Source organism: Arvicanthis niloticus, chromosome 27 (assembly GCF_011762505.2).
Source record: "Arvicanthis niloticus isolate mArvNil1 chromosome 27, mArvNil1.pat.X, whole genome shotgun sequence".
NCBI classification, from domain to species: Eukaryota; Metazoa; Chordata; class Mammalia; order Rodentia; family Muridae; genus Arvicanthis; species Arvicanthis niloticus.
In genome coordinates this window covers 1,175,892-1,197,651 of record NC_133435.1, presented here as the reverse complement: position 1 = coordinate 1,197,651, position 21,760 = coordinate 1,175,892, and the positions used below count along the sequence as shown (strand labels likewise).

Below are 21,760 nucleotides of genomic sequence, written 5' to 3'. Positions count from 1 at the left end.
CCTTCAGCCATTTCCTGTAGTTTAATTTCAATAAACCACATTATTTTTTCTTCCAATCCTGGACTTGGCTGCCTAACAGTTTCAATCCTTGGAAAAGGAAAATGACTCCCCCTGTTTTTTCCACTTAGTCTCTGCACAGTGAGGGGGCCTTTGATGTTCCAAAGGCCTTTCAAGAAGGTCTTCTTAGAAATAGGAGCTTTGCTTTTGCCACAGGGAACTGAACTTGAACCCCAGAGGTTGTGCTTGGGACCCAGAGTCCCAGGCAGGCTTTCACTTATGACCTCCAAGCTTGACCCCCAACTCAGAGATCCAAGAAAATGCCATTTGCAAGCTCTTCAGCCTTCTCAAAGCTGTCATTTTGGTCAGCCCCACTGGCATTTTTACAGATGCCTTTATTAATTAAGTATTTTGGTCTGTACAGGTGTGGGAGCTGTTTGCTTAAAGAAAAGAGCTCTTAGCTTGTCCTATCTTATTGGACAGGCTCAAGGGTAGCCAACCTCAAACTTATTAAAGTGTTTGGGTAACTAAGCACCCCCACCAGTCAAATTAACTCAAATGCATTATGATGCAAGTCACCAAAGCTAACTTGGACCAGCCCTTGCTTTCTTTTGCCTTTGGTTTGTTTCTTCTGGTTAAAGCTTCCTTTGCATGGGCTTATCTGCTGGCTTTCAATTAGAGACATAATTAGATTAAACCGCAAATGTATCTCTGCTGGAATGAGCTGGGAGTGTGAGCCTGTCACCCAGTCACCCAGCCATCAACACGGTGGGGTGCAAGGGTGGGCTGCTTTGGGGTAGGAGATTAAACTGGTGACCTGGCCAGCTGGCCAGCCAACATTTTTAATTTCTCTGAGAAATACTCTCTCTCTTAAGGCATCTTCTCCCAGTACCCACTAAAGTGCAGTATCTCACTGAAACTAGTCTGTGTCTTCTCCCTGAACAAAACACCTCAAAGATTTTTTATTTCAGTGTGAGTAAGGTGGCTGGGAATGCTGAAAGTTCCTCCAGGCAGGAAGTTAGGCATGGTGGCTGTGGCTACAGCAGCTCATTAAAGGCCTTCTCCATGGTTCCTTACAGCAAGGCTCCAATGACATGAGAAAGTCCTTGGGTTTCCAAAATGGTTTTATTGGCATGATGGATGATGGTTGAATCTGGATGTGCACCCCCATAAAACTCAGGGCAGACCTGAGTTAAATAGGGAGGGAGAGAAGGTGGAGGGTCTGGGGAAGAATGCTTAATTGGCTCTGCCCACTGCCTTCAGGCATCTCATTAGTATGTAAATCTCTCTAGGGCCTGAGGCCTGTAGTCATGCCCTCTACCTGTGCTCTGTGGGTGAGGCTGCATTGCCCTGAATGTGACAGAACAGTGCAGGTCAATGGAGTTCCACGCCACGTGTTAGGAGCCTGGATTCTGGGAGAACAGTGGAATAGATGCTCCTCTTACAGGCAATGGACACCTGTTGGTTCTCCAGGCTTTCCAGTCAGTGCTTCAACCAAAACCATGACCCCTTTCACAGCCCTACATTTGGGTCTTTCAAATAAAAAAACAAAAACAATCTTAAACCAACCCTCAAACACAAATTGCACTTGGAAGGCCAAGTGATCCTATGCCATTCATCTTGCTAAACTGCCCATGGGCCCACCCAGAGGCTGGCTTGGTACCTGATGGATGGTGGATGCAGGTGAAGCTGTAGACCATCCTGCTGGCATGCCCCTGAGGGAGAGTTTGGGCATAGTCCCTGAAAGTGACTCATAGAGGGCTCCAATTAAGGTTGGCCTAGGTATTTGTCTGCACAGCTGGGAGCAGAGACACTGAGCTTTGAGCTGACCCAAGGTCTTTCTCTTGAAAATGCAATGAGAGTAAAGCTATCCGTAAAAAATCTCAACAGGGGGCCACCTCAGTGCTCCTGGCTATGGAGCTTCAGGCAAAGATGAACAGCATTCTTCAGGGATAAATATATATATATATATATATATATATATATATATATATATATATGCACTCAGTGTGTGTGTGTTTGCGTGTATGTGTGTTTGTGTTTGTGTATGTGTGTGTGTGTATGCTGTAAATCCAAAAATGACAGAAAGATCATCCACCCAAATCATCATGGCCAAATTAATTTAAAAAAGCAATTCATTAAAGCAAACCTTTTAATTTGTGTGTTCAGGCTGCCTCCCCCTAAGGTACAGTTTGAGAAGTCAGAATCAGTGTGAGGGAGACAAGGCTTTTATACCTCAGGAGCGGGGGAGTTTCTAAGTGGGGCAATATAGATGGATTCACAGGAGCAGAACATGGCAGGTGGTCCAAAAAAGGTAATCAATAAAGGTAGTCATAAGAAGGTAGTCTTAAGTAGTCTTGTAAACTTTTGAAACAAAGATAAGGTTGTAAAATTGCTAGAAATAACTTTTGAAACAAAGACATGATTGTCATTCCTGAAAACAGACAGCATTTATAGTTAACAGGAACCATTTATAGTTAAAGTTACAGATTGTGAATAGCCCAATATGAAGGCAGGCTTGTTCTTCAGTGTGTGTGTGTGTGTGTGTGTGTGTGTGTGTGTGTGAGAGAGAGAGAGAGAGAGAGAGAGAGAGAGAGAGAGAGAGAGAGAGAGAGAAAGAGAGACAGAGAGAGACAGAGAAAGAGATAATCATTAATAAAAATAATTTTACAAATAATATTTTATATAGTTTAGTATAATGGCTGAAGACTGCAGATCCTTTGATTGGTGTGTGTAGCATTTTAATCCTGGTTATATCATTTTGCTGGATGTTTAAAATCATATAGGTAACCAAAGTTATTTTTTTGGTTTTGTGCTGTTAGGATCAATTGTAGCTTGGGTCCTTAGGGGATCTGTACTGGCTGGTTTTGTGTCAACTTTCCTTCAGAAAGGAAGGACCCATAGTTGAGAAAAAAATGCCTCCATGAGATCCAGCTGTAAGGCATTTTCTCAATTAGTGATCAATAGGGGAGGGCTGAGTCCATTGTGGGAGGTGCCATCCCAGGGCTGGTTATCCTTGATTCTACAAGAAACCAGGCTGAGCAAGCCATGGGAAATAAGCCAGCAAGCAGCAACCTTTGCATGGCCTCTGTGTCAGCTCCTGCTTCCAGGTTCCAGCCCTGTTTGAGTTCCTGTTCTAGATTTGCTCCTGATTTGGATTGTGATACAGAAGTGTAAGTGTCAGCCAAACAAACGCTTTCCTCTCCAGCTTGGTTTTTGGTCATGGTGCTTTGTCACAGCAACAGAAACTCTGAGACAAAGTCATTTGGGCTTTGGAGCCATCTCTGACTCCACAAGCTTTTCTTTACCAACTGTCTATCTATGTGAGAATAAGTTAAAGGCCTTGTTTGGCCTGGCTGTATCTTTCCATAGAAGTACTGAGCAAATCTCTCCTCTGAGTTTTCATCCGTTTCATAGACAGGACAGTGATGAAAATTAACTGAGTGTGGTCTCTATGTTCTCCCTGAACAAGAGAACAGGTGACTTCCTATAGTTCCAGAATCTTTATAGAGATGGTCTAAGTCCCTGGGGCCTCACTGACCTTAGAGGGCAAAGAGAAAATATTCTCTCTCTCTCTCTCTCTCTCTCTCTCTATATATATATATATATATATATATATATATATATATATATATATATATATGTGTATGTGTATGTGTATATGTATATGTATATATATGTCACTGTCTTCAGACACACCAGAAGAGGGAATCAGATCCCATTAAAGATGGTTGTGAGCCACCACGTGGTTGCGGGGAATTGAACTCAGGACCTCTGGAAGAGCAGTTAGTGCTCTTAAACACTGAGCTATCTGTCCAGCCCCAAATATTCTCTTTTAATCTCTATGAGCAAGTTAGAATAGCCCTCAACTATGGTTATTAAATACCCAAGATCAGTTATACCAGCCTGTAGAAGGAGTTTCTTTAATTCTTTCCTGAAGTATTTCCCTAATTGTTGATTATTGAAAGAGGACAAAAGCCAATTGCCGGACAAAAAGATGGAGACAAGATTTTCAGGGCAGGACAGGAAGAGAAAGAAGGAGGATTAAGAGTCAGACCAGGTGCAGGCTGAAGAGAGCTTCCAGACATCTAGGTTTCTCGAGGCACCAATAGATTATGCAACCTGTGGAGGCAAGGAAATTGGGGCAAGATATTCTTCACCCAACAGTTGTATCTGGCTGGTTTTAATGTGTTAGAACTGTCTGATGTTTTCAATTTGTGGTGTTAAGTTGGGCAGGAAGATAAAGGAGGCAGCCGGCGGAATGGGCACAGAGGAACAGGTGATGTTCTTAAGAAAGAAATGCAAGTTAGCTATTTGGTAGAGCTGAGCCAGACTGCACTAGCAGAGCTGGCCGTGGGGTGGTTGGCTGGGGAGAGAGCGATCTCGGAGCTCTGGCTTGGCAAAGCTAGCCAAAATAAAGAGAGAACTGGGTAGAGCTCCAGCTGTCTAAAGTGAAGTGTACACTGGGCGGACACTGGCAGAGCTGGCTGCCAGTGATACAAAACAAAATAAAAGGCAGGGAAAGATGTTTGAGAGAATGATGAAATACCACAGGGTAATACAGGAAAGGTTTCCAGCTAAGGTGTAATTTCAGCTGAGTATCTTATAGGACCAGAAGAGGATGACCATAGAGGTATTTGCCCCAAACATAGCAGATAGTCAAGTGAAGAAAGGGCAGAGCTTGCAGCAACTCTGGCACTGCTCCTTATGAAATCAAAACCATTGTGATTGTAACAGTTACATGCATCCCATCCACTGTCCAGGGAGTGCTCTCCTCTGACCTGAGTGAAATGACCCTGAGTGTAGGGTCATTTGGAGTTCAGTCAATGTGGGACTGCAGAACTCAAGGCATCTTAGGATTCTTCAAAGCCTCTGAGCAGTCAGGCTGGCTGCTCTGGGTACTAGTCCTTCAATCAAGGCACCTGTGCCAATGCAAGGGTTAGTGATTGTTAGGGAAGCACATTATTCCCCACCCTCAACATCTTACCTTTTCTAAGAAAAGCATTACATTAAAAGAGGTGTTTACAATAAAGTCTTTCCACTATCATAAACAGTGATTTTGTATTTAGTACTATTTAACTAAGAATACAATACTTCTATATTCCAGTGCCCTTAACAAGAGGTGATTCCCCTCCTAACCTCTCTCAGCTGAAGCTTTAGAGTATACATTGTTATTAGTGTGAATGAAGCAGGAGAAATCCAGTGTGAAGGACCAGAAAAGAGAAATATAGACCCCTGATTGTTGGAACAGCCCTTCTCATGTATGTCAGATGTTTGCTAATATTACATCAGTTGTTTTATGCAAATTCTTGTTGTACACAATTCTGTCTGTTGCAGATAACCTCATTTTTAAAATCCATTGTCTTGCTGTTGAATATCTTTGTCTAAATTCTAGTTCACAGCTACTGTGATTCTAGTTTCCATGACCAAAGCATAATGAGTACAGTGTTGGCAGTGATGGCTTGCTTGCTGTGTGCAAGGAAATATGGTATGGCTTTGAGACAGAATCTCATTGTGTAGCTCAGGGAGGAATGGAACTTTCAGTTTACCTGACATTCATCCTTCTGATGATGGGGTGACCAGCCTTGCCTGATAGGAGTTACTTATATTGTTACATAGCTTTAATAAACATTACTGAAGTGTCAGAGTAGATGGGCTAACTAAAATTCCCACTAGCCTCCTTTGAATAATCTCAGTACCTATGGTTGTTATCATTTTCATTTTTGCTAAATCATGTGTATATAATAGTATTTTACTGTGACTTAAAAAAAACATTCACCATAATTTAAAGAAGTTTAACATTGTGTATTGATCATTTTTCTCTTTTGTTGAGGGACTAACCAATTTGCCATCCATTTTTCAAACTGTTTCTCATGATTTTTGTTGATATACTTTTCTTTTTTTTTTTTTTTAATTTTGGCTTTTGGAGACAGGCTTTCTCTATATAGCCCTGGCTGTTCTGGAACTCACTCTGTAGATCAGGCTGGCCTTGAACTCAGAAATACGCCTGCCTCTGTCAGCCTCCCAAGTGCTGGGATTAAAGGCGTGCACCACCACTGCCTGGCCAGGGTAGGCTTTTTATGGGAAAGAACAGGTTCAAAAGTTGAAAGGGCAAGAAGGGGAGCAGTTGGCTCCCAAAGCAAATTATTATCAGCCAACCTTTAAGCTGATTGTTCCTGAGTAAGGTAAGAGGGGTGGTAGATTGGGGAGGGGGGAGTGATGAACAGGGAATTTGAGAACATAGAGAGAACAGAGCATGAATATTATAATCATAACTTTTTGGCTTATTAGTAGCATTTTTCAGTGTCAGCCACAAAAACCATAGTGAGCTTATACATAGGTGCAGAAAGGGCTGCCTGGTAGTCAGCTCTGACTCTAGATATTGTAGACACAATAGTTCATATTGACCTGTGATTTGATCGTTCCTACAAAAAGCTTTGTGGAATTTAAGATTAGCAAACCTCATATAGAACGTTCAGAGAATACAAAACAAAACAGGGTACGTGGTCAGAATGCCCTTGAGCCAAATCACTTCTATGTGTCAATGACTGGCAGGCATGTTACAACAATAATATGAAATAGCTGGCAGGTATGGAACAAAATGGCTACTGCTATTCTGGGGGGTGGCGGTGGGGAGAGGTCAGACCATAACAGGACATACGTGATCTAAATAGCTTCTCTGACACTGTGGGTTGCTCCCATGTTTTTTTTTTTTTAATCTAGTTTGATAAATAGTAGTAACTATTAATTATAATTTGTATAAATTATAATTTTGCCTATATCCTTTTAATTTATTGTGCCCAAAGAAATTATGTTCTCCTCATTGATTGATTGAATAGCTTCCATTCTTCTGATTTTAAATTAAAGCTATTGATTATTTAAAACCAAAATTCTAAGAAGAAATTAGTAAGAGACTGATTTGGATATAAATTTGGAAAGCAGAACAAACTGAAATATTGTAAAATAATAAATGAAAGACATTTGAAAGTTTAGAACTGAGTGACTTGTTATTCTGTGAGATGTGATTAAAGGTAAAGACTGAATATCAGTACAGAAGTATCCAAGCATGATGAATGAGAGACTATTTGCTATTTATCTGAGCACTTGGGCAGTGTAGGCAGGAGGACCAGACACACAAAGTCATCTCTGTTTATACAGGAATTATAGCAAGTTTGAGGTAAACCTTGTGCCACATAAAATGAGCCAGAAGTAAATTCAAACTCTTTCATTGCCAAAGCAAACAAACAAACAAACAAACAAACAAAGAAGCCACTACAGTCAACTATATTCCAAAGCACGGGAGATTAAAAACTGCATGTTCAATCAAATCCACATTTTCTAATTCAAGGAGTCTAGGTTAACAATACTTAACTATATTGTGTTCTACAAACCAATGCTAATGAAAATTGGAGATATGGGTCAGTGACATTCTTTCTTGGACTCAGGAGGTACTGGGTTTAATTCCTGATGATGATGGTGATGATGATGATGATGATTTTGATGATGATATGATGATGACAATGTTGATATAGTAATGAATGATAAAGTTTTTAGGGAATATGAGACAACATTGGTCAAACAACCGAATAAGGACTGGCAGCTAACATTAGATAAAAAGTATGAACATAATTTATTAAAACAAAATTCTATACCTACTAGCAATATTGACTTCAAAAGACAGATATATGGGAGTTGGCTCCTAGTACACACTCGGAAATGGTGCCTATGTCAGAACTTCAGGCTGAAATCCCAGTTAGACCAATACAGCATGGGACAAAAACAGTGGCCAGGAATGCCCCCAAAATTCCAATGAAAGGCAGTGTACCCAGCATTTTCATTAGTCTGTGTTCTGTACACATGGCAATTCTGAGACTGATGTCAGATTTCTGTCAGGCTCAGCACTGACAAGTGAGCTTGGGTGTTCTTTGCACCATCATCAACATTGCTTTGAAGACCCTAAGTCACCCAGACTGGCTTCAGAAGTAGTTGATTTTCTTTTCATTGCAGGCATATTTAATTTAATGATTCCAATAAAATTAAGCATTAGGAAAACAAAAGTAGAAAGCAGCTGAGACAACTGTCTCTTTAGTGCTTAAAAGTAGTAAAGGCTGTGGGCTGAGTATGTGCATGGTGTGTGTGTGTGTGTATGTGTGTGTGTGTGTGTGTGTGTGTGTGTGTGTGTGTGTGTGTGTGTGTGTGTGTTGAGGCAGGGTCTCTGGGTTATGTACTTCTGCTTGTCCTGGAACCCACTATGTAGACCAGGCAGGTCTCACATTTATAGAGATCTCTACCTGCCTGTGCCTTCTGAATGCTGGGATTAAAGGCATGTGCCACCAAACCTGGCTCAGATAGAGAAAACAGTGACCAGGTTGGTGTGGTGGTTGGAGCCTTTAATCCCAGTACTCAGGATGCAGATATAAGATTGCTATGATGTCTAGGCCAGCCTGGGCTGGGCTATAAAGAGAGATCCTATATCAAAACAGACAAAATAGAAAGTAGTACTAAACAACAGGGGCAGTAGTGGCCTTTTCCATGTCTTATTTCAGAATCCTCTCACCTCTCTCTCTCTCACACATCTTCATGGCTTTAGTTGTCACAATGAGCCACTCCCTTGTGGAATTGGACTGTGGGAATATGTATTTTCTGATTACGCACAACTCTAACAATGGTACTCTCAAAAACCTCAGAGAGGAAGTTAAAAAGTGGCAATCTTGGTTCCAATATGCAGTGTGACATATGATAAAGCTCCAGCTGAAAAGGACAGAATCCAAGATTTAGTGAGATTGGTCACTGGTGAGAAGCTATGACCGACCCTTGGTTAGAGAGTGGATGATTGACTGAGTCTCTACAATTTATTTTTAAGTGCTGGGAATCAAATGTAGATCCTCATACTTGGTAGGAAATTCTGACCAAATAATGAGGTTAAATATAGCAGATGTGCAGCTTAGTCTCCATGTGGTTCCCCCAACAGCTGGAGTGGAGGCTGTCCCTAAAGCTGTAACTTGACTGTGGTATCTGTTCCCAACAGGGCTGTCTTGCCTGTCCTCAGTAGGAGAGGATGTGCCTAATCTGGCAGAGACTAGAAGTGATGTGCCAGCGTGGGAAGATATCTGGGATTAGCCTCACCCTTTCAGAGAAGGGGAGTGGGAAGAGGGGAGAACTTTGGGGGGGGGGCTTGAAGGGGAGTAGCATTTGGGATATAAATAAAATAAAAATAATAAAATTTGGCCTGGAGAGATGGCTCACTGGTTAAGAGCACTGACTGCCCTTCCAGAGGTCCTGAGTTCAAGTCCCAGCAACCACATGGTGGCTCACAACCATCTGTAATGGGCATCTGCTACTTTCTACTGGTATGTCTGAAGAGACTGACAGTATATTGACATACATGAAATAAATAAATAAATCTTAAAAAAGGGGGGGGGGCTGGAAAGATGGCTTAGTGGTTAAGAGCACTGACTGCTCTTCCAGAGGTCCTGAGTTCAATTCCCAGCAACCACATGGTGGCTCACAACTATCTGTAATGGGATCCAATACCTTCTTTTGAAGACAGCTACACTATACTCCTATACATAAAATAAAAAAAATAATAAAAATTAAAAACAAACAACTCCAAATGTTCTCTATTCCAGATTGCTGTACAGAAGGCTTGGGAAGTTCTGACTGTAGTTGCTTTGAGTGAATGGGTAATGAAATATGAACATGCAGTTCAGTTTAGAGGACACAAAATGCAGAGATACCTAATCTCAAACAGCTCTTTTACTTGGGGAAGTACTAATATGTGATTATGAGACTACGTTTCAGGAAAACAATGGGTATTACTGCATTTGGTAGAAGTAGAAACAAAGGTTGACTCCACTGGGTCATTAAGAGGGATCTTTTGGTTCCTGGAAAAATGAAAATCTGGATTCTTACATGTAACATCAGATTACTGGTGAATGTAGTACTCCTCAATCCCTAGTGTGGTACCAGTGGCTATCTCACACTGCACTGCCTATCATTAGATTCCTTTCTCCTAACTGGGATGCCGTGTCTAGCTTCAATAGAAACATCCCTAGTCTTCCTCCAACTTGATACACCAAGGTTGGTTGATATCCATGAAAGGCCTCCTTTTTTTTTTTCTGAGGAGAAGGCTAGGAGGGGTAGGTGTGAAGGTGAGGTGAGAGGAAGGAGGGAAAGCCATGATCTGGATAAATAAGATAAATAACTTAATTAAAAATGCACATACACAAAAAGAAATTCCTCTACAACATAAATTAAATGAAGATAAAAATATGCAGATATACCAAGCCCTGAAACATTTTGTTGCTAGTGTTTTGAAACAGGAAAAAAAAAAAATCTTGGACTCTGGCTGTAGCTCATGCTCAAGGACAGATCAATTCCCTCCAAAATGTGTGGTCCAAAGTTTGATCCCCAGCACTAAAAAAATAAAATGTTAAATTTGAAAGTTAAATGAAAATAACTTCTAGTGAAATTGATCCTGGTTACTTTCCTAACATCTGTCTCCAATGAACATATGAATATGCTCAAATTTTATCCTGTATAAAAGGTGTTGTGTTTGGATATGGTCATGAATACTTTTAACCCCAGCACCAGAAAAGAAAAGATAGAAGGATCTCGGTCTCTTACAAGCAATATGCAAAGGAATGTAAAGTTCAAGACTTTCTGGGGCTACAGAATGGGTGCAAGGTCAATGTGGGCAATTTAGTAAAGGCCTCCTCCAAAAGTTATTGTAGCCCAATAATAGAGCCATGACCTAGCAATCCAAAATGAAAGTGCAAAACTGTGACGAGAACCTGAAACCTAACATAGAAAGGTATAAATGAATCTGAACTTAATAGAGTACACTCAGCAGCTGCAGGCAGGTGGATGTAGCTATCCTCCAAGACACACAGTGAGATCCTGTGTAAAAAATAGGACAGAAGAAATTGAAAAGGGGGTATAAGTAATGTTATTTTATAAAGCCATAAAAGTGGTTTTTTGAATTAAATTATATAAGAATTAAGATCCATAATAATATAAATTAAGACATCAAAAAGGATCAAAATTGAATTACATTCCTTTCTAAAGATATAACATTAGACGTGGGTCTTTATAATGTTTGTATTTGGGTGTGTAAAGGAGTATTGACTTGGTTATTAGGGTAAGAACATAGAGCTGTATGTAACTATACCATGTTTATATAGAGAAAAGTAGACTATGTAATTAATTCTACCTGGTCAGTGGTGGTACATGCATTTAATCCCAGCACTCAGGAGGCAGAGGCAATCAGATCTCTGAGTTGAGGCCAGCCTGGTATACAGAGTGAGTTTTAGGACAGCCAGAGCTACACAGAGAAACTATGTCTGAACTGCCAACTAGGTATATAATTCTAAGTTAAATTAAAGCAAAATTGACTAAGGGGCTTATAAGTGGTTATGATATGAGCATGATTTACCAGGAATGACATGAAATTTTCTCTTTTAATACCTATGTGTTATATTAACATCTATATATGCTATTTCTATAACTCATATAGTAAGTGTTTTAAGTAATTTATTGATAAGCTTATTTTTTTTAATTTTGCTTGTTGGTTTGAGAAAGGGTCTCACTATGTAGCTCTGCCTTGTCCACTCAGATCTGCCAGTCTCTCACTTCACAGTGCTAGGATTAAAGGAGTAAACCACCACTCCCAATCCTGAGAAACATAAAAATATTCTCTAATTTTATCCTGCACAAAAATGATCGCTTGGGTGTGGCCTTGAACACCTTTATTCCCCACACTGGGATGACAGAAGCAGGAGGTCCTGTGAGTTCAGGCCAGTCTAAGCTCCACAGCAAGAGTGAGTGCATCGTAAGTCAGGCGGTGGTGGCACACGCCTTTAATCCCAGCACTTGGGAGGCAGAGGCAGGCAGATTTCTGAGTTCCAGGCCAGCCTGGTCTACAGAGTGAGTTCCAGGACAGCCAAGGCTATACAGAGAAACCCTGTCTCAAAAAACAAAAAACAAAAAACAACAAAAAAAAAGAAAAAAGAAAAAAGAAAAAAAGAATGCATCTTAAAAGGATGTATGAAAAATATATAAAAAATTTATTTCTATTCTTTTAGAATGTATTTAGAGATGTTACACCATATGATATAAAAACATTAGTGAGATAATATTTATGCTAAGTAGATTAGTCATGTCTTTGTTCTGTATACATAGATCAGAATATTCAATCATTCTTTATAGACAATTTTCTTGTTTGTTTTGTTAGAGACAGGGTTTCTCTCTGTAAACATTTTTGATGTCCTTGAACTAGCTCTGTAGACCAGGCTGTCCTCAGACTTACAAACATCCACTGGCTCCTGCTCTAAAGTGCATAGAATTACATATGTATGTACCACACCTGGCTTATACACAGGTTTTTTGTTTATCTGTGACCTAGATTATCTGATAATCAGCTTCTCTCTCTCTTTTCTTATTTAAAAGCAAGATTAGGTGAGACAGACACTGCCATTTCTAGCAACTCAAGACTTGTCTGCATCTCTGCGGTGGAACCATAGTGGACAAACTCTCCAACCATGGAGGGGCTGTCAGGAAACTCAGTTTCAAACCAGCCTTTGCTAGTGAGTACTTAATTTACATTACTTGTGTAATGTTCATCCTTGTCATTTTCTTTGTATTTAAACCTCCTTAATTTATTGCATAGTTGTAGTTGATATAAGTTGATGTCCTGTGGACAGCTGTTAACTACTTGTTCATATGTGGTGGAAGAAATGTACTGCATTCATCCAAAACAACCAGGCTTTGCTCTGTTGGAAGATTTTTGTCCTTGTATGAATGTCTAGAGTTCTTGCAAAAACTTATACAGTCAACTTCTGCACTAGTGATGCCAGTGAGTCACTGAGGTAGGTTTGGAGCATCAGCACACAATGAACATAAAAAAAAAAAAAAGAGTAGCATCCTTCAAGGAAGATGGAGGGAATCTATGTAACTCATTTGATAAAGACCCTCAACTTCCTATTTTTGATACTTGATAGTCACATGAGCTAGATGTCCTAAAAGCCTGGTAAATAGAGTGTTTATTTGGGCAGTCTTAAGGAGCTAGCCCATGCTGTGATTTGAGACCTATTTATTCAGAGAAAAGGGATGGTAGAAGATTTATAAACTAAAAAAAATCTCCCTAACCAGTAGTATATTTCATCCCGTGTTTAAACTTCACTTTGTTTTCAAAGGGAAGACTCACAAGAAGTATGTTACCCTACAAATTACAGAAGAGAAGAGAGACCCTGCTTGCCCAGATCAAGATAAAGCCCAGATACAGATCTGGTGTTACTCCCAGAGATCCTGTAAGGTTGACTAGTTGCATCTTCCCACAGCCTGTGACCATAATAACTTCACACCCTAAGAATAAAACCAGGTACAGTAGAGATGAAGATAAGCTGAAGAAACCCCAGCAGCTCTGTGCACTGAAAAGACTGCAGAACCATCAAATTGGAGACAGTAAAGGGAACCTATCATGTCCAGTGAAGTTTACAAATCCTGTAGAAAAAACTGAACTGGGAATGCAGTATAAAGCCAATGACCAAAGCAGTGTTGAGGGTCGGCTCACTCCTGGAGAAGTCACCTCTGTCCAACCTCCATGCTTGGAAAACACTGAGCAAGTAGATCTTCAGGTGTCACCATCTTTCTCCAGTAGAGGGGTAACACTGCCATTGCCTCTTCATCTGTCACCATCTTACTGCATACAAGAAGTAACAACTTCAGACATTGTGAGACAGACCTGGAAGGTAAAGAAAGCCAGGAGGAGACTGGCAGAGGCCTTGGAGGCCGACAGGCTTGCCAGGCAGGCAGAGAACATGGGGGAGCAAAGATAAGAGACCTGTTGTGGCCTCTGAAAGTTCTCTTGAAAGAAATTTTGTTGTTGTTTTGGTTTGGTTCGTTTTTTTTCAAGACAGGTTTCCAGATATAATCCTGGTTGTCCTGGAATCATGTCTCTGCCTCCAGGGTGTTGAGTTTAAGGGCAAGTGCCACCATCACCCAGCATGTATGTTACTAGTATGCCATGAGATAACAAATTTAATGTATCCAAGTCATTCCTTTTTAAGTTTTTGAAAAGTCATGAAATATAACATTATATCCTTTTTTGTTTGTTTAGGTTTTTGTTTTTGAGACAGCATTTCTCTATGTAGCCCTGGCTTTCCTAGAACTCACTCTGTAGACCAGGCTGGCCTGGAACTTAGAGATCTATCTGCCTCTGACTCCCAAGTGCTGGGATTAAAGGCAAGTTTCTCCACTGCAAGGCTTGAAGATTACATCTTTATAATAGGTCCTATCTCTTACCCTCTGACTCCTAAGCTTCACTAAGTGACCCTCTTTTACCATACAATGTATTACCAACCTTTTGACATTGTGATGTTGTTTACACAGTTCTTGTTCAAGAACTGCAACTTTTTTTGTAAATGCATAAAAATGTCTGCTAAGTAACTTTGGAATTTTATGTTGGACTGAATTCATAGCTTTCCTTAGCTACACGTGCCTGCATATCGCCCTTGGTCTATAGGTTGGACACAGCTGTCAGTGATCATACACTGCTCCCATGATGCTTTGTCACACCTCTGGTCAGGAACAATGAAGAGATCTAATTATAGATTTGAACTTCTGAAAATGCTCAAGAAACTTCCTCCTTTGAACCATTTTTTTAAAAAATATATATTTGTCACAGTAGTAATGTTGTGCCTGTTTCCAAGCCTGAAATGACCACCAAGGAACCAATTCTGTTATAATTGCATTAGATTATCTTTATCACAAGCTCAAGTATGGGCTTTCTGCCAACCCTGAAAACAGTAAGAAGGGAGGTGGAACAACCCCCAGCCCTCATCAGGATAAGGTTCTATAGGGAATGGAAAGCAAGGAAGGGGGCTTAGGCCAACAGGTGTGCACTTTCAAGCAAAACCATAAACAATCACAAATGGTCTGAAAGTACATCTGAAACAATCAGACTAATCTTTGATTAATTTGTGCTAGGAAGTAGCTAGGGAGTAACTCTGGCCAAGGACAAGCCATGGGGTCCTTCCTGGTACTTTCATGTAGCTTGGGTTCAGCTGAAGATCAGATTATCAGGCTTGTTTTCTGTTAAGTTGGAGGCTGGTCCCAAATGGAGTAAGTCTGGCATCTTAGTAAACTCTAACTTATATAGCAGGTTTGGAAGGAGGCAGAATTTTTTGGACTTAAAGATATTTGGGTTATTAGCTACAATGGTGACTGGAGTAAACCTGATGATAGTGGGTCAAATAATGAATAAGTAAAAAAGCAAGGAATAGGTACACATTGCACCTATTATAACAGGTTCTAGGGGTACCTTATGTATAGTTCCTTATCAGTTCTATGGGTTTTGAGTAGGGATTACTCCATCCCTCATTGGTAGTGGTTCAAACTCTCCTTAGGTATCTGCTGTGGTCTTGCCCCTCTCTTTTCTTTTGGTATCAGTAGGTAAGTCTAGTCCACTAATAGTCAGACCAAAGAATAGGTTTTGTCTAACTCCTTGTGTGACTCTTAGTACACAGGCTGACATGTGATATAAAACCACCACTTCCATAAACCTGTAAGATTAAGAAATCTACTCCTCCTAACTTGAAGTTTCTCTCCTAGGGCTTCTGTCACATTGTCTGTTGCAACCCTCCAAATTTAGAAAAAAAAAAGAATTGCATCTGAAGAGCAAACTGTCACTTCAGAATTGTGTAATTTCTATTAGACCCATTTCAAATAAGTTAAAAAAACAATTCAGGATATGATTGTGTCTACACTTATGTATCATCATCAAACATAGGGAAAGAATCTTATAGTACATACTGTTGGGTCATATGAATATCAAAGGCTTCCTTCTCTGTAGTCAAATAAAAGACTCTTTGTACAAGATAAGATATGCAGGCCAGCAAAGAGTCTCTTTAGTCCCATTAGGTTGCTACTTGTGTGGTACAAGCTTTAACTCTAGGAACCTAGAGATTTAGGCTAGTCCTTAAGTTTTCTGGCAATGGTTGCCTTCTCCCACCCCTTCATACAAACCACAGGTGGAAACAACTCCTAGGATTCAAGTGGGAGTATTGGTACTTGGGCATCACTCAAGGCAGTACTGCAGTTAGGGTTCCTAGGAAAGAATATGACCTCTCCATTCAGATGACAGACACAACTAGACAAGATTCTGAAATACAAAAGGGTACCTGAGTTTTCCACTTGTCTTCGTGGTGTTCAGTTAGATCATAGGAGCTGCTGCCTCACAGGGTGGCCACACACCCAGGCAGCATCTTCATCCCCACACATCTTCAATTTTTCAGTAGTTTCCATATATGGGCTCTTGAAAGGACTTGTGAGAACATTTTTATGTTTACTTCAGTCAGGGGCCATAATAGGACAATACCTAGCAGGTGAAGCAAATGATTTCCTTCAGATTATAATACAATCTTTGACAGATCAGCTCTTCTTAGGCAAGGCCATAAGAGAATTCATTTTAGAAAAGATTTCTGCTTTAATATGCTTTCCCTATTTGTATTAAACATATATAACAATAACTAAGTATCAGCCCACCCCTTTGGAGCATATGTCTGCTCATCTATGAAGATGTACCATCTAGTAGAGATGTTATATAGACAAATAGATGACTTCTTAAGTCTTAATGATGACCCATAAAGAATTATATTAAAATTATAAAAAATTATATTTGTGACTATTAAGCTCCTTTATAGTGAGACTCCTATTAGGTCCTTTCTGATAGTCAGAACTACAATGAGAACTCCACCAGTCTCTCAAGTGATGCTGGTTAATGGCTGTTGGATAGTAACCAGACTTTCTCCTACTCAGAGCACATTCCAAGATGTTGTAAAACAATTAACCAAAGGTCATAAAAAGGGAAGTAAGGATTTATTATAGGTGCTAGGACAGAATATAAAATATTGACTGGTTTTATCAATACAAAACTTCACTAATAACTTAATTATGATTTTAAACCTTCAGTGAACCTGTGGAGCTAAGACAGGTAATGGATGTTTAGCCAGATAATAACTTGGAATAGATATGCATGTAAACATTCTCTGTTGTAGACTTATATTTCAATTTATGATTTGATTTTGTGTGTAAGCTTGTGATGAACTTTATAACGTGATCATGTATTCTTAAAGATGTATAAGTACTGAGGACAAAGAGATGATAAACAGAATTTTTTTTCTTTACTAGAGTTTTTTGCCTTTACCCACTTAGAGAAGACTTTTCTCCCTTTCCCCCATTGGGGAATTTTCCCCTTTCCCCACTTAGGATCCTTCTGCTTTTCCCCTTAGTTAGTTTCTATAAGAAACTTTTTACAACTTAGTAATAAACTCTAAAATCACTTTTCAAAGTGTCCCTTTTGCTTCCTCCAACTTCTCAATAGCAGGCTGAAAGTTAGAGGTGTTCAGTTTCTGCTGAGATAGAACAAAGGCACATTACTTAACACCCTTCCCCACCATAGCTGTTAAGCTACAGGTGTCACTCTCCTAAATTAGCAGCTTTTTGTGTGGTTTGTGTTTCAAATATATTTTTATCACTGTTGTTTCTATTCTCAAAACAATAGATACACTGTTGGCCAAATAATTAACAACTTTTTTTTTTTTTGAAGCTTGGGTACAACCTTTCTATATTGGATATTTTATTTACATTTCAGATGTTATCCCCTTACCCCATATGCCCCTCCCACCCAGGAACTCCCTATCCCACCCCCCCTGCTTCTATGAGGTTGTGTTCCCACCTACCCCCCCCCCCACTCCACCTCCCCACCCTTGAATTCCCCCACACTTGGCTCCATGGGATCAAGGATCTCCTCTCCCACCTATGCCAGACAGGGCCATCCTTTCTTACATATATAGCTGGAGCCATGGGTCCATCCCTGTGTGCTCCCAGGCTGGTGGTCTAGACCCTGGGGAGCTCTGGTTGGTTGGTATTTTTTGCTCTCCTCATGGGGCCGCAAACCCTTTCAGCTCCTTCAGTCTTCTCTCTAACTCCTCCATTGATACAAAATATTAACAAAACCAGGAGCTGGTTCTGTGAGAAAATCAATAAGATAGATAAACCCTTAGCCAGACTAACCAGAGGGCACAGAGACAGTATCTAAATTAATAAAATCAGAACTGAAAAGGGAGACATAACAACAGAAACTGAGGAAATTAAAAAAAAAAAACCAAACATCAGATCCTACTACAAAGGCCTATACTTAACAAAACTGGAAAATCTGGATGAAATGGAGAATTTTCTAGACACATACATGGTACCAAAATTAAATCAGGATCAAATAACCCATCTAAACAGTCCCATAACCCCTAAAGAAATAGCAGCAGTCATTAACAGTCTCCCCACCAAAAAAAGTTCGGGACCAAACGATTTTAGTACAGAGCTCTATCAGATCTTCAAGGAAGACCTAATACCAATTCTCTTCAAACTATTCCACAAAATAAAAACAGAAGGAATACTAACCAATATGTTCTATGAAGCTACAATTACGCTCATACCTAAACCTCACAAAGACCCAACAAAGAAAACTTCAGACCAATCTCCCTTATGAATATTGATGCAAAAATACTCAATAAAATTCTCACAAACTGAATCCAAGAACACATCAAAACAATCATCCATCATGACCAAGTAGGCTTTATCCCAGGAATGCAGGGATGGTTCAATATTAGGAAATCCATCAATGTAATCCACTATATAAACAAACTCAAAGAAAAACCCACATGGTCATCTCACTAGATGCTGAGAAATCATTTGACAAAGTTCAACATCCCTTCATGGTAAAAGTCATGGAAAGTTCAGAAATTCAAGGTCCATAACTAGTAGCTTTTTAACCTCAGAACAGAAAGAAAATTTTTAGGACTTTTTAGAAGTTATCAGCATTTCAGTACAGTTAGAGAGCTAGACCTTAAGGAGACCCTCAGAATTTAAGGCCACACTAGAGTCCTACTTCGTATCCCCACCAGTGTCATCTCCAGGCTGGGAGGCTCCTGGTATTTATCAAAAGTAATTAGATTATTCCCCCTACCAAAAGTTGTAAGTTTCACAAGGACTAGTGTTTCCTGAACCTCCCCTTTCCGTCAATTAGGCAGTTGCATCAGAATATGAAGTTGAGCTTCATTTGGGATAAAGTCAGAATCTATCCTGGCCAGGTTTTTATGCTAGTTCGTTTTACGCTTAGTAGACCTTTTTGTTTTTATTTTTGTTTTGTTTTGTTTTTTGGTTTTTTTTCCAAAAGAATTGTCTTACTGAGATACTTTTGCTTTGCTCATATGCTCTTTGTTTATAACATAGAAAATTATTTCTAATGGGAAAGACCTCTGAAAGCTTGTTCTTCAAATTCTTGAAAAATTTTCAGAAATTAAAAAAAAAGATTTGAGTGTGTGAAGTGCATGTGTCCCAGTGTGCATGGGTAAAGGTCAGAGAATTCTGGGGTGGGGTGGGCCAGTTCTCTTTTATGGTTGGTTCTGGGGACAAGGCCTACATAGCAACTGCTCTTACTTAACTAAGCTATCTTGCTGAAACTGTTCAGTTCTTTATCCATTATTTCCTGAATCTGATATTCGTTATGACATTAGTGAAAACCCAAGTGCTTCCCTTAACCCCAATGACTATTGAATCATCATGTGTAGGAATGATTTATATTTTTTCTCTCAAATTATGTAGCAACCAACTCAAGGAAGAAGGAGTAGTCATATTACCTGTTTCTCTGCTTTCCCACCTAGATTAATAATCTCATCTGTACCACAGCCTCACATGCCAGGCTTTGACAGTATTCTTTCATTTCTTGTTTAAAAGTCTTCACTAATTTAAGCACTTCAGATGCAGTTTTCTGTAGAAGACAATGAAGACACTCATCTGCATGCTAATATGTGCTTTTTCTATATTAAAAGTCAGACCTGAAGGATAAATTTTATCATTTCTACTTTGTTCTCTTTCTTTTACTGTTGAATTCTTCTCATAGATTCCAACTTCAATGACCCCAGCAAGGTCTCCTTAGCACAGGTCTAGTTAGTAGTCTTCTTCCCCATGCACCCTGCCAGTTATAATAGCAAATCACACCTGTACTTCACCCAGAATTTTGTTTCAACAATTTCCAGCTAAGTAAGAGTACTGATAATAGGGAGAACAGGATCAGGTTTTTCTTGTAATTCTCCTATCACATTGGCATGTTCATGATAGGCAGGCAGTAGAGTCTGTTATGTCTGAACACCCATACACAAGGGTATACAACTGATATAAGCCACTTACACTCTGGTCCTGCAGTGCTAGTTTTGAGAGCTATATGCTCTCTAATCATTGGCATTTTTACTAGTACACACATATTGTTGTAGTGCATTCCAGTAAGGTGTGTCGCTTACCCCCCACGCTTGGGCACCAAACTGTTGCGCTTACTGGAGCCCGATGTTGGACGCCAAACTGTTGCAGCCCGTACTGCCCGTTCCGGTCCGAGGGTCAGGGTCTAGCGAGAGAGAGAGTGGGGATAAAGGGGAAGAGACGCGAAGAATGGAGACAAGACAGAGATTCTGATCAAGTCTCTTTTATTGAAGGGAATTCGGAGCTATTTATAGGCTTTTGCCACGTGCCTTGTAGGCGCGTGGATACCACGTGCCTTGCAGGTGTTGATATGACGTAAGCCTTACAGGCATCTATAGCGTGGACAGCACGTGCACCGCAATGCCTTGCAGACGTGGATAGCACGTGTGCCTTACAGGCATGTATGGTGTAGATAGCACGTGGACAGCATGTGAACTGCAATGCCTTGCAGGCGTGACTACCACGTGCACCTTGCAGCTGGGGCCAGTAAACAGCAACACAAAATATGTGGGATATCAGAGTGTGCTTCAGCTGTTGTAGGCTATTGAAAACCAAATCTTTCGTCAGGGTATATGGTTCCAGATGGCTGCAAAGTTGATCTAGCCGCTTTCTGCTAAAGTCGGCTCCCAACAAAGGTGTACCTCCCCACCCCATGAAGAAAAAGGCTGTCCTAATTAGTTTTCTCCACTGTAAAGTTTAAAAAAATCACCAGTAATCAGACAAGAGAGCCTCAATTGAAGAATTGCCCAAATCAACTTGGCCTCTTGAGAAGTGTCTTAAATGGTAAAAGAACCCAGCTTACTGTGACTGGTGGATAGGAAGGTGTCCCATAGTTAAATAAGAAAGTTGAGCATGGCCTATGATTGAGCCAGAGAGTGAACAGAAAAGAAGCATTCCTTTATGGTTTCTGCCCAGAGTTCTTTTGATAACTTTCCCTCAATAAAAGGCTGTTACTTGGGTATGTAAGATAAAGTAAATCCTATCATCCCTTCAGGGGCTTTTGGTCAGTGTTTTTATAACAGCAATAGAAATCAAATTCAGTCACCCTGGAATTCTTCCCCCAAATGCTCCACTTCCAGATGGTACAACCTTGGTTGCATGTTTTATCATCCATATCAGGCACCATGAAACTACTACTAAAGGAGACAGGCACACTATCTTCTACCAAACAGGAAGTCCTTACCAAGATGGCCCAAAATGAGACCCCTACCCTCACTAGGATCAGCTTCAGGTGTACATATTAAATCCCATAGAGAGCTCATGTGGCTATTTCTCATCCCAAAGACCTCTTGGTTTGTGTCTGTCCCCATATGATTGCCCTGTTTGTAGTATGTGACTTTCAGTGCAGATATAAACAAATATCTGTATCCCAGATAGGGCACCAGAGTCAGATAAAGGAAGCAATTTCATCAATCCTGGTTTGACAAACTAATTAATAACTGAAGGTTAGTTA

At 40.1% G+C, this 21,760-nt stretch overlaps 1 protein-coding gene across 1 annotated transcript; it reads left to right on the top strand.

Annotated features, from left to right (window-relative positions):
- Positions 1-12,902: 12,902 nt before the first annotated feature.
- LOC143439556 (methyl-CpG-binding domain protein 3-like 2B) lies at positions 12,903-13,832 on the top strand. The gene has a single exon (XM_076925913.1). It carries the CDS (start codon positions 13,209-13,211, stop codon positions 13,830-13,832), a length of 624 nt encoding a protein of 207 aa, XP_076782028.1. The 5' UTR covers positions 12,903-13,208.
- The last annotated feature ends 7,928 nt before the right edge of the window (positions 13,833-21,760 follow it).

Coding starts and splice junctions, on each gene's coding strand:
- LOC143439556 (XM_076925913.1), top strand. CDS start 13,209: ATGTTACCCTACAAATTACAGAAGAGAAGAGAGACCCTGCTTGCCCAG.